The 13,301-nt window shown below is 52.2% G+C and overlaps 1 protein-coding gene across 1 annotated transcript in view; it reads left to right on the top strand.

Moving 5' to 3' along the window:
• SHB (SH2 domain containing adaptor protein B) overlaps nt 1-13,301 on the top strand; it is a 125,660-nt gene that overhangs the window by 74,178 nt on the left and 38,181 nt on the right. The window contains exon 3 of the mRNA XM_008141883.3: nt 2,887-3,102. Within this exon, the coding sequence (XP_008140105.2) occupies nt 2,887-3,102 (216 nt within the window). The remainder of the gene's footprint in view (nt 1-2,886; nt 3,103-13,301) is intronic.

The following is a 13,301-nucleotide window of genomic DNA, read 5'->3' as shown; positions in this document are numbered from 1 at the left end:
TGTCATTCATGTATCCCACCCAGATTCATTGAATATGTTTGCAGCCCGGCTCTGAGAGAGAATAAGGGGCCCACAGAAATGCATCTGTGAATTGCTTTGTGGTGCTCAAGACTAAATGGTGATTCGCATGCAAAGTGCTTTGTAAACTGCAGTTTACCCAGTAGTGGTTGCTGTCCTGCCTCTGAAATAGGATGGGGAAGGAAGGGGTTTTCCTGGGTCAGTGCCTATCAGCTGTGTTCCCGGTGTCCTCGGCGCTCGGAATTCTCCAAAGACAGGAGGCAAGACTGCACTCCTTAGAAACCAGGGGGAGAGTGATACAGATGACAGTGGCCTTACAAAGCAGGTCAGATCCCTTGTCTACAGTACTTTATAGTTGGTCTTCACCTTCAGCTGACCAAATTCCACCTTTTTTAAAAAAAAATTATTTTAGAGAGAGGAAGGGTGGGGGGAATGAGAGAAAGAGAGAGACAGACACAGAGAAACATCGATGTGAGAGAGAAACATCGATCAGTTGCCTCCTGCACTGGCCCGACCAGGGATTAAATCTGCAACCAGGGTAAGTGCCTTGACTGGAATCTTGAACCCACCTTTTGGTGTACAGGATGATACTCCAACTCACTGAGCCACACGGGCCAGGGCCACGTTCTACCTTCTATAGCTCTTCTCACTTCCTCTTCTCTCTCCCGGCCCCCATGGAATGGGAAACATCATCCCCAAAACTAACAAATTTACTCACAACAAAGTGTGCTTTGCCAAAGTATGGGATATGTTCTCAGAGGAGACAGGCTTTTAGGTGGCCTGAGAACCGTGTCATAAGAAGGCTTTTTTCCTTCTCGTTCTCTCTAAAAGGAGAAAGTGACAAGGAAGCTGTCTTTCTGGTGCTTGCATCCCTGACAGCTGTCCAGTATCTGCTCATCTCCTGTTCAGCCGAGGGGAAGCACGCCTTGGGCCGGCCTCCCAGTGGGCCGTGGTACCTGCCTGGCCGATTTACTCCTCCCTCATTCTTTTTATGTTTATCAGCTGTTTAGATGGTGGTTTACTTTTTAAATATTATTTTCTCTAAAAAGTGAATGAATAAATATGGTAAATAATAACCTAGTTGGCACTCAAAAAATGGCAAACTTATGACTAAATGAAGTTTGGGGAGCACTACCCTGACGTCATTGAACGTCCACACTGCCGGCCCCCCAGCACAGCCTCAGTTGGCTTCTGTTGTGTCAGGGCCTGTACTCGGGCTCGGACATCTGTCACCCCAAGAGCTGGCCTAAAAGCAGTGCTCTTGCTTGGAAGGGCTGTCATCACTCGTGTGTTTTGTCAGTTGTTCTTTATGTGATTCTACGTATCTCTCTGCCATTGGAACTCTGATTTGGAGAATGTTTAAACAACTCACTCTCACGACCCTCACCCCTTTTGTGTCAAACCTCACCTCCACCCTCTCACCTCCTTGGACCCAGTACTCCAACAAAAGTGGACAGTGACTAGATATATAATGGGATATTATTCGGCCTTTAAAAAAAAATGAAATTCTGACACATACTACAGCATGGAAGAACCTTAAAACATTATGCTAAGTGAAATAAGCCAGGCACAGGACGAATATCACAGGATTCCCCTTATATGAGGTACCTAAAGTATCAAATGTCCAGAGACAGAAATAGCATGGTGGTTACCAAGGACTGGGAGAGGGAGGAATGGGGAACCATTGAGCTTCCGTTTGGGAAGATGGACAAGTCCTGGAGATGGACTGTGGTGGTGATGGTTGAATATACTTAATACCACTGAACTGTACACGCAAAATGGCCAAAATGGCACATGTGATATGTCCCACCAGGAAAGCAGGCAGGGAGCATTCTCCCCAGCCCCACCGACTTGGCTTGCCCTGGTCCTACCCCCGGGAATCCTGCCCTCTCCCATTTCCCACCTGCCAGAGCTGTCAGTTCAAATGTCTTCTGCTCCTGCCTCAACCCTCACAGGCCCCGCATGGAGCCCCTTCGCTGTACAATGTCATGGTGATTTGGGTTGTTGTATCTCTTCTGGAAACGCAGCCTCTGCAGCAAACCCTCCCTTCACTGTGTCCCATGCGGGCCCTGCACACGGTGGGTGTTGATCAGAGCAGGGAAAGCATCTCTGTTTTGACTCAGAAGCACCCAACTGTAGCATCCTTGCACCCCTCTTTTGCCCCCACTGGCCTCTCAGGGAGCCGGTGCTGGCACCCTCCCCAGGAGACTAAGAGCTTTCCTTCCTTATTCAGAAGTGGAATGGACACCTGCTCTCACATCCCTCAGAGGTGCTCAGTGTGTTAGAAGACAGGCGGGCTCTGGGGGAGGTGGAAATGCTGGGAAGGAGCCACTTTACAGGGGAGAAAACGGTGGCCCCAGGCTCCCTGGGGAGGCTTGTTGGGTCTTTTAAAATGAATATGCAGCTGGGTGAAAACTTGAGGACCGTTCGTTGTTCAGACGGGGGATGAAAGTGCCAAGAATGGAGAGCCGTCCTATTGGGGGAGGCTCCACTGGTCTGTAAAGCGAAGGGTGAGAGCTCTGTGTGTCTGGGCTGGTGTGAGAACACACCTGGAACATCGTGTGCAGGTCGGGGCCGTGCCCTTGAGACTGCAGTGAACCTGCGGGTGGGGGCAGTGAGCCTTCTACCTCTCTCATCAGGCCTGAGAGCCTGAGATGTTTGTGAGGAAACCTTGCCCGGGGAGAGCAGAGATGCTGCCTTCAAGAGGTGGGAGGAGCAACTGAATGCAGAAAAGGGGGCTGTTCCTGTGCGGTCATCACCTCCTTGGCTGGCTCTGAACCCCTATGGGTGTCACCTGACAGATCCCAGGTGAGGAAATGTGGGTTTCAATTCCATGACACCTCTGCTTCCTTTTTTTTTTTCCTGCAGAATTTCAGAGGCAGGAAAGCGTCCGGTCCCAGCACAAAGGCATCCAGTTGTACGACACCCCTTACGAACCCGAGGGCCAAAGCATCGACTCGGACTCAGAGAGCGCAGTCAGCCCCCGACTGCGGGAGAGCAAGCTGCCCCAGGATGACGACAGGCCCGCTGATGAGTACGACCAGCCGTGGGAGTGGAACCGGGTCACCATCCCAGCCCTGGCAGGTAAGGAGCCAGTGGCCCTGCTCAGAGGCGGCACTGACCCACGCTGGACACTCACCTTTGGCGAAGGGAGTCAGTGCGCTGTCCCTGTCTGCTCAGATAAGCCGAGGGCTGCATTGGGTAATCCAGTCGGGCTATCCTTGCTTCTGGTTCAGCTGAGCCCCTCAAAAACGAGAGTCCTGGAGGGGAGGGAGGCCAGGCCAAGAGGAAATCCTGGGTCTCAGTTCCAGTCTCCCCAGTCTTCATAGAAGCCCCAGCGAACCTCATTGTCTGGCTCTGTCTCAGTCCTGTCGGTAATGCTCTAACGCACTGAAGCCAAGATCTCAGGCTTCAGAAGGAACTTTCTTAGAAACTAAAACAAAACCAATCTGTGTTGGGTCTCCTGTTGGGCCTGAGGGAACCCAATGCCACGCCTAGTTGTACAGCTTGCTAGGCCTGTATGCGGCCAGGGCTGTCCCGGCTTACCATGGACCTGTTCACAGAGCAAGGCCTTGGGCACATCCTGACCTCAGGGCTGGCCCTCCCCCTGGCCAAGAGCCCCTGGAATGACTCAGGTGCCTCCCTTCCGCCCCACTCTGAGACTGGGTTTCAGCCTTTTGGAAAACAGTCTGCCACATGCCTCAAGGTCTTGAGCTTGTTCATACCCTTCGATTCTAATTCCAGTCCTTGGGATTCATGCCTGGGTTATGATCTAAAATTCAGAAAAGGCATTGCTCCTGGGCCTGAAAGATGGGGAACAACCTGAATGCCCAGCAGCTAGGGGCTGGTTAAATGGAATATTGTGCAGCCACTAAAAAGTGCGCTTTACAAAGTGTTTATGACAACCGAGTGAAATGCTCCGGTCCAGTGTTAAGAGGTGAAAAGCCAGACACACACACACACACACACACACACACACACACACACACACAAATCTTATGCATTTAAAAATTTAGGCATGTGAAAAAGAGACATTGAATTGAATGACTAATTCTTACCACATTGAAGATCATAAAGGGAGAGTTTTTATTTTTAATTTCTTTTAAATCTATATTGCTTGGACTTTCCCTTTTTCATGCACAACTAGTCCCTTCCTCCCTTTTTGGGCCCCAACAGTGAGGCCCCCATCCCGATGCCCATACTGCTCACAGTTCCCTGGACGTACCACTGTGCACATCCTGTCCCTTCTGCCTGTATATGCCTTTCCCTCCTGCATCTTACCTGGAAAAATCCCGGGCCTCCTTTGGGCCCCAGCTCAGACGTTGCCATCTCTGTGAGCCTGCCCATGGGCTTCCTTTCTGCCTCTCGGGCCTGACAAGCTTCCTGCGCTCATCCCCGGTGGACATTCCTCTCACTGTGTAGTTTGTTCTGTAGGTGCTGGTCTCGCCCGCCAGGCTCTGAGCACTTGGCTGAGAGCCAGTGGTGAGGTAGTCGTGTGGCTGAAGGTCCTTGGTCATCTCAGGTCTCCTTTCTTCCCCTGGCACAAGGGAATCCGAGGACTGTCCCTGTGCCCTCGCATAGCTGATGAGGGGCGAGGTTCCTCCTGGATCTGAGAGGAGCTAGAAGGAGCCAGTGCTGTCTGAGAACTTGCTCTTTGCAAACACCAGTTTCATGTGACAACTCTCCCAGATACCAAGGGCTGGTGGCATGAGGTAGCCCTGCAGACAGGTGTGGGGTCTCACCCCTCCCCTCTCCTGGACTGACCACATGCAGGTCACTCGGAACTGTGCTGCCTTTGATGCTCTAGTCTAGTCTGGCGCCTCGCTGCTCCAAATGTGGCCCCTGGACCAGTGGCTGGTGAGAAATATAGGGTCTTGGGTCCCACCCCAGACCTGCAGAGTCAGAACCTGTTTTAACAAGACTGCTAGGTGATTCCTGTGCACGTTCAAGTGAAAAGCACTTGCCCTCTCAGACATCATCTCTTCTGAAGGCTCTCAGGCCAGCACAGGCCCACCTCCACCCAGCACTGGTTTTAGAACGTCTGTAAACTTCCATCTGGACTTGGTTTATGTCACTGAGTTGTATCACAAGTGCTATGGAGCGATGGGAGACAGACTCAGATCACGCCCCTGTCTGTGTCTCTTGGAGTCGCTTATCTCTGTGTGAACTGCTCTGGAGCATGTCCGGTAGTGCTTTTCCCAAGAAGCTTTTGGCTCAGGTCTGATTCCTGGGGCACAGGAGGAAGCTGTTCACTCGGGCGGGAGGGACTGTGAGCGGGGCCTTCAGTCATGGCTGGGTCCCTCCCCGTGTCCGTGCACAGAGCCTGTCTGGTGCAGCGTTGGTAGGCGAGGAGCAGCTCCTGTTTTCAGCCCAGAGTGGAGGCAGAGTGAGAGTAGATGGGCCACCTGTCAGGTAACGAGGATGAGTTGCAGCAGCGCGACTGGCTCGATTACTAAAGTGCTGCCATGGTCCCATTTGTAAACCCAGAAGTGTGGCTGCTCAGGAGTCACAGAAGGATAACGTTCCCGCCTGGGTGAGCAGTGCGTGTGTGTGTGTGTGTGTGTGTGTGTGTGTGTGTGTGTGTGTGAGAGAGAGAGAGAGAGAGAGAGAGAGAGAGAGAGAGAGAGAGAGTGGGGGGGGGGGGAGACAGTCATTAGTGTAGTGTCAGGGAGCAAGGCAGTGCTCAGGTAGGCCCTGTCTCCCTTATTACAAACCTATTCAAGATGCTCCTCACAGCTTTTCTGGGCTCTCAGGAGTCTGTGATGGGTCATGGCAACCTGGGGTACAGGGTCCTTAGCTGGGGAACGTCTGTGAGGGATAAAGTTGCCTGGACAAAATCATTACCACCTCTTTGTATGCCTCGTATTCTCTGATCCTGCATGGTTAGCTTGGATGAGGACACCTGGGCAGGGCACCTGGTGGTGTTCTCAGGTTCCCAAAGGGTGTGGCGTGTGAGGTCCCCCAAAAGGCAAAGCGGTGCCCACCAAGGAAGAGACATGGATTTAGGGTCCAGGTGAGTAGTAAGGATTTCAGTTGCACCTGAAAGTATGTAACAAGCTTCCCCTCGCTGGGAACTTTTGAGCAAAAGCTCAGCTGAGACAGGGTTGATGCCGGGGGCTTTGCCAGCCATGAGAGGCCCGCCTGTGTCACCTCCAGGGACGCTGCCATGCTGTGCCCCTCCGGACCCCAGTGTGCTGGTCAGAGCCCGGGGGAAGGCAAGGCCTCTGAATCATGTCCATGATCCAGTCTGTGAAGCAGAAGAGCTCCTTCCTGCAAATTCCAACTTGCTCTTTGCAAACACCAGTTTGCATTCGTGAAGAGATGCTTCTCCGACGGGGCTTTGGCGTCTCCACAGAAGCAGCCCTCTGGGCCAGCAGCTCCAGACCAGCCTTTATGGAAGCAGAGCCTTCCTGTCTCAGCCGGACTCTGGCAGCTGCAGCCTTGGGAAGGCTCCATTATCACTCCCGGTTCTCGTGAAAACAGCTATTGCAGGGTGTGAGGCGGTCCCAGCTTCTTGGCAAGGACAGTCTTCCCTTCTCTCAGAATTCTGTGGCCAGGTGAGTGAGAAATGCCACAAGCTCACAAAAGCCCTGGGCCTTCATTGCCTGCTGTCCCTCCAGGAAGCTGTGTGGCCTCAGCCAGAACCCCACCCCCAACTTCAACCCACCCAGTGGGTCCCATTCCACTTGGGTGACCTTTGTTGATCCCAGCCCCCAGGACAGATGCCCCGCCAGGTTTCACGAAACCACAGGCTGCAGCCGGCATCCACAGAGCCGTGGTGTGTTTCCCATCAACCTGTCAGCTCCCTTCCCACCCGGCAGAGACACCTGCCTTCAGAGCTGGCTGGACGCAGTTCCCAGCCTGCTTCACTCATCGCCTGGGAGTCTTTACAGCGGGAGGGGGGGGAGGGACCGTTTTTCTGCCAATGGCCATTTGGATATCTATAATGTCATTCCCGGGCCATACAAAATTAGCAACTTAAAAATTAGCCTGCTATATTTGGTCAAACATTTAATTAACTCACCCCTAATGCCTTGGCAGGGCCAGACCAAATGATTTCTTGGGCCTTATTCGGTCTGCGGGCCCGATGTTCCCCATCCCTACTTTACAGCACCAAATTGTGAGACTGGCAGGTGGGTCTAGAAATGGCTTTCCTGCCCGCCCCAGACACAGCTCTGGGCCCACACAGGACTCTGTGGAGCTCCCTGCCTGGTGTGGGGTAGGAGGAGCAGCCTGGGGCAATTCCACATTGTCTCAGGGTGGCTCTGGCTGATGTGGAGGATCTGACCAGTCCCTGGGCTGTGGCTCAGATCATCAGATGGACGAATGGAGCCTGCACTGGAGGTGGCTACACAGGGAGGGGCCGAGGAGCCGGGTGGATAATCTGGAGAAGCTGACCAAGCTCGGGGTGGCACAGATACGGTGTCGCCACATATCCAAGTAGCACCTGGGAGGACAGGGATTGAACTCCTGGAAGCATCTGCTGCCTCATCTGGAAATGTGCCCGCTGCAGAGGGTCCTGGTGAGGCTCAAAGGGCACTGCATCGGGAAAGTGCTGGCATTTACTGAGCACTGTCTATGGGCATTATCCCATTTAGCCCTCACAGCTACTTTCTAGGACATGAGTTTCCTCCTTTTAAGGAAATTGAGGAAACTGAGGTGCAGAGAGAAGAAATGACTTGGCCAGGGGCTATAGCTAGTCAGCCACAGAGCTGGGATTTGAACCTGCAAATTCCAACTCCAGAGCCCAGTTGATGTCTGGGCTCCCTGCTGCTATCTAAGATGCTGCATAAAATATGGTCGGAGCCCTCACCCTCCCACAGCCCCCAGGAAATGTCCCGTGCCTTTCATCAGCCTTGCACCAGTTTCCCCTTTTGTTTACAGCTGGTAGGATACATCCTGGGGTGTGTGTTCCCACTTGGAATGGTTCCCACTGAAGATTCTGTAGGAGCCCAAGTTCTGGAGGTTTGAGCCTGCATAGGGGTGACTAGAGCCCCCCCACGGTTTGGTCACGCTCTGCCATCACTCAGCACAGGGAGGGCCCTCATACCACGGCTCCTCGCTCCCTCTTGTCCAGCTAGGGAAACTGAGGCCTAGGGAGGGGAAAGGAACTGCTAAAGACCTCTGAGCAGAGCCAGTCAGGCCATACCCAGATGATGGATCAGCATTTCCTTTAATCCAGTGAGTGAATTAAAAGCTATATCCTTCATGGGATTTGCAATCACCTCTGAGGAGCAAGTGGTCAGAGTGCTTCCTCAAGGAGCCAGGCACAGAAGAACGTGTGAAGGGCACCCTCAAGAGCACTTAGAGAACCGTCATTTCATTTGCAACTCGCCGACAGAGGGCTTGTCTCTGTTGAAGCTACTTTTCAGGCAGTGTCCTGGGTTCAGCCAGTGACGGGTCTGCCTCCCAGCAAAGACAGAAGAACGATCCATGACTCGGTGCTGAACTGCGTTATTTAGGGTACTTGTCTTATGTTCCCCACTAGCTCCTTGGTGGTTTTCTCTACCCTAGAAAACTCAGGACAGTGTCTTACACATCTGGAGTCAATGGGGCAGTAGAAGGAGTCAGACAATCCTATGTTCACATGCAGACCCACCGTCTGGGACCTCAGACAGATTCTGCAATCTCCTGAGTCTTAGTTTCCCCATCTGTAAAATGGGGATAGTCACAACCCTTGCCAGGCTGGATCTCTGTGATAAGAAGGGGAAAGAGCTGAATGAACAGACTTTGTAAGCCCTAAAGGGTCACACATGAGAGAATGGTTAGTGTTCAGGGAAGGCTTGCTGTATTACATAAAATTTAATTTAATATTAAAACAGTACTACTGCATAAAGAGGTACTTAGAGGGCACAGAGGACCCATTTACGAAGCTCATTCCCACTTATGCCTGGCAATGAGATGCATAGATGGCGTGGAAAGCAATGTTTCTGTAGGAAATCCTAAATCTCAATTCCAGCAATAGTTCTAACCATGAGCCACTTGGGTCTTCCATTCTTTATTCACTGGTTCCTGGGTGTGACAAAATGGATTGGTTGGCTTGCCCGGAGCATTCGTCAGAATCCCCTGGAGGAAGCATTGACCAGATTTCTGGGTTCCACCCCCAGAGTTCCTAGTTCAGTGGGTTCTGGGGTGAGGTGTGAGAATTTGCAGTTCTAACAAGGTCCCAGGTGTTGCTGATCTGGGGACCTTACTTGGAGAACCTAGAACATACTCAGTACATACTGTGTTAGGTGCTGGGGTCAGAGTGGAGTTAGGGAGGGGAGGTCACAGCTTGGCTTGGCTGGTATCAATGCCACCTACTCCAGGAAGCCTTCCTGACATGGCCAGTCCCTTCCCCACCCCTCTGTGCTCCTACCACATCCTAGATGGGTGTGCATTGGTTTATTCTGGAACAGACAGATACACACCTGTCACTGTCAGCTTGGAGGACAGGGGGAGACGCTAATGTTCTGTTGTTCACCTCTTAGCCAGGCACCCACTTGAGTTCTGACACCTTCCCAGCCTCATCAAGTGAGGCTAAAAGGGCAAAGAAAAGGAAAGTAAGATCCCAGGTATGTCTGTTTCCTAAATAAGTGTGAGTCATCTCTGTGCCAGCTCAGTTGGCTAATATAAAATAATCCTATTAAGATAAGGGGCGGGGGAGGGGGGCGGTGAGGAAGGACAGAATAGTAACACTTAGTGAGCACCAATTATGAAGCTGGCAAGGAGTAATGCTAGGAAGCCCTGTAACATGGGTGTGGTTTCAGTGTCATTACACAGATGACAAGGCTCAGAGAGGGTGAGCCGCTGGCCCACAGTCACACAGCAAATGCACTCTGGTCAGTCTGACTGCAAAGCCTTTACTCTCCACTGCTGCATTGACATCTCGAGTGTGGAAAGGGCAGGTCTGAACACTCCCTTTACCGGTGCTGGTGTGAGTTGGCTTGCGTTGTTGAGGCAGAAGCAGTTGTGCCCACTCCGTGACTCGTCACGATCACAATCAAACACAGACGCTCCAAAGCTGGTAGTGCTGACGTGTGCGGCAGGCACTGCTCCAGACTTGCCATTCCCACTGAGCCCTGTGACTCACCCCTGGCACTCGGAATAAACAGGCTTGGCCTCTGCAGAGGGTTCCTCGGGGAATCAGACCTGCCACCCGCCCCTGGTCCACCCAGGGAACACCACCTTCTCCACCATTGGCTCCACTTGGGCTCCCATGATGCTTCCTGCCTCCTGCACAGCTTCCCAGAATGCCTTGGGCCTGCAAGGAAATTAACAATTGTGTTTGTACCAGGAGCTTTTTGCTCTGTACTAATGAGTAACAGTTGTAATTAATATTTAACACGTGTGAACAGCAGGTCTGCGGAGAAAGGGGGGGTTTAAATGAGAGAGCTGGGATCACTTGTTTCCTTTGGCTAATATGTTACTGAGGGACAGGTTTTTCCAGTTGGCTTTTCTGTTTGACTTATGAATGAATTCATTTAGTAACCCAAAAAAAAAAAAAAAAAAAAGGAAAAGAAAAACACTAGCGTTTAATAGCTTTGATTCATCTGCTAATTATAATGATAGATAGAAACGTTCCTTTAAGTGCCTTTGTCTCCTTTGTGGAAAAACAAAGATTTGACAGTATGTCTGTGCTCTTCTGTTTGGCAGATCAGGGATCTTCATGTGGATAGAGATTTTTAAGCTCCATGAGGTCAGAGAGTCTGCCTCCTTGTTCACACCTGGGTCCCACCTAGATCAGCGCCTGGCACACACTGAACACGCACTTATTTGTTAAGTTATTGAATAATTCAGGTCTCAGGGAAACCAACCCCCTGTTCTCTTTATGATGCTACAATACATACGTAATCATGTGGCCTGCTCACACACAGATGTTTGTTTTCGTATTATTTTTTATGCTGTCTTCTCCAAAAGCGGCTGGGGGACCTGCACTTGGAAGGGCATTTTTGAGTGGCTATTGACTGCTGTGGTTGCCGCCTCTGGTCTGAATTCCCAGGGAGAGAGTGTGTCCCTGCCTGTCTGAGGATTGCCCACGCATCTGGATGCCACACTGGGGATGGGGAGACTGGTGTGCCAGTGGATGGCAGGCAGAGAGCCATGCACCTGGCTTGTCCCCTCCTATCTCTCCCGCCTTCCCTCGCTGCCATCTGTGAAGGGGGCAACAGCAGAAACATAAACAGATGGGCTGGGGCTTTGGGGCTCCTTGGCCAGGAAACTTATTTGCACAAATGCTCACCCTGCTTCCTCCAGGTCTTCTGAGGCTTGTGGATGGGGAAAAGCCCCTTTCTCAGGCCCGAGGGCTCTAAATAAGTATCGGTGAGTGAGTGCAGGTGAGTGAGTGTCAGGGGGCACTGCATCAGTCACTAGCAGGCCTGCTTCACCTGACAGGTGAGCCGGCACAGAACTACCAGAGTGCACGTGATTTCAAGTGCCAGAGGGTCTAGATCAGGCGTCCTCAAACTACGGCCCGCGGGCCACATGCGGGTGTTTTTGCCGTTTTGTTTTTTTTTACTTCAAAATAAGATATGTGCAGTGTGCATAGGAATTTGTTCATAGTTTTTTTTTTAAACTATAGTCCAGCCCTCCAACGGTCTGAGGTACAGTGAACTGGCCCCCTGTTTAAAAAGTTTGAGGACCCCTGGTCTAGATGGAAAGCCCCATGTTGCCACTCGCTGTGGGTGATCCGAGCAGGTTGCCTCTGTTTCTTCGTGTGTAAAATAGAGGCAGTAAGTGCCGAGAGTCAGGGCACAGCAAGTGCTCAGCGATGCTGCTTTTGGTATCACTGCCGTTGCTACTGTTGTTATGAGAATATTGTGCTGCAGACAGGACTTGTGCTGAACTCATTAGAGGCCTCTGGCATCCAAAAGACCTGGATTCAAGTCCAAGTTCAAGTCAAGCTGATGACTTGGGGCAAGTCAGTCCCTTTTCCAGCCCTGCTTTTCTCATCTGTAAAATGAGTTATGCCAGTAAAGATGGCTTGCTTCCGCAGGTAAAGGCTCCCGTGTTGGGGTCATTTAATCATTTTCATCAGGATTTTTCTTTACATTTCCTGTAGCCAAGCAGCAGCCTTTGGGACGGGGTCTCTGCACCAGGCAGTGGTGTCCATGCTTCCTTTGGGGCGCAGATGAGAGGATGAAGGCACACCTCCTTGTGCCAGGCCCCCCTTCCCCAGCCCAGGCTTGGCTCTACTTGACTGCGTTCTTGGAACCAGGGCCGCGTCCTGGCGCCTGCCTCGCAGGCTTCCCGATGCCCTGCTTTGTGGAGAGTCACTGCGGCCTCCCCTCACAATGGGGACCTCTGTTCCCAGGCACCACCCACAAGATGTGGCAGCGTGGTGCCCTGGGGCCTGCGTGTGTCTCCGAGGTGAACACAGAGGCCTCTTGTTGTCGATCCTGAAAATGCAAAGTAAACATTTGCTGAGCCACATGTTGTCTTACAGCTTACCTGGAGCCGTCACTCACGGGGCGGGCAGGGGACCGTGGGGAGTGAGGCCAACTCTTGAACTGGAGGGGAAAGGGGGGGCTTTACTTCTCTGGGCCTCAGTTTCTCCATCTGAAAAATGGGAATTCTGAGAACTTGTGTGCATATACGCATAACCCATGGCCACAGACAGTAGGGTGGTGAGGGGCAGGGGTGGGCTCAAAGGGGTCTTGCTGTGAGGAGCAGATGAGATGATGTGGGGCATATGTGTAGAAAGCTAAAGCAGCGGGAGGACCGTTGTCACGGGAACATCACTTTAGTCAGCTGCAAGTGTGTGCATTTGTGCACTGTCGTGAAGGCTTGTGGTGTTCCCATCGGCTTCAGGGTCATGGGCACCAATACACCGTCTCCCTCCTTGCCCCCTCTTGGGGGCTCACAACTGCTCCCTCTGTGCCTCTCCACCCCTGCCCTCCCCACCACTCCCCCCACACAGACACCAGGGTCGCGGCCTGGCTGTCAGCAGTGTGGAGGAACTGACACCAAGGCTGGTGCATGCAGAAGGGTGGCCTTGGGTACGTTCATACTGTTGTCTGTGTCCTTGCGTTTTTGGAATACTAGGACATCCGTGAACAAACACAGGCCTGGAACACTATCCAGGCCCCTGAACACTATCCAGGCCCCTCCTGTCAGTCCCCTATGGTTTATAAACATGGCCCATAATCATTTCTGTTGCATTCACAGAGGCCTGAGGCAGCCTCCTCAGCGGACGAGGGCTCCTGGCATTCGCTCTTGCGTAGTGTCTTGTTTTTAGCCATTCTCATCCTCACTGCCTGTGCCTCAGCGACTCTGTCCTGCACTGGAGACCCGGGAGGGCCGGG

The sequence above is a fragment of the Eptesicus fuscus genome, chromosome 15 (assembly GCF_027574615.1).
Source record: "Eptesicus fuscus isolate TK198812 chromosome 15, DD_ASM_mEF_20220401, whole genome shotgun sequence".
Lineage (NCBI taxonomy): Eukaryota > Metazoa > Chordata > Mammalia > Chiroptera > Vespertilionidae > Eptesicus > Eptesicus fuscus.
This window is presented reverse-complemented; position numbering and strand designations above follow the sequence as displayed.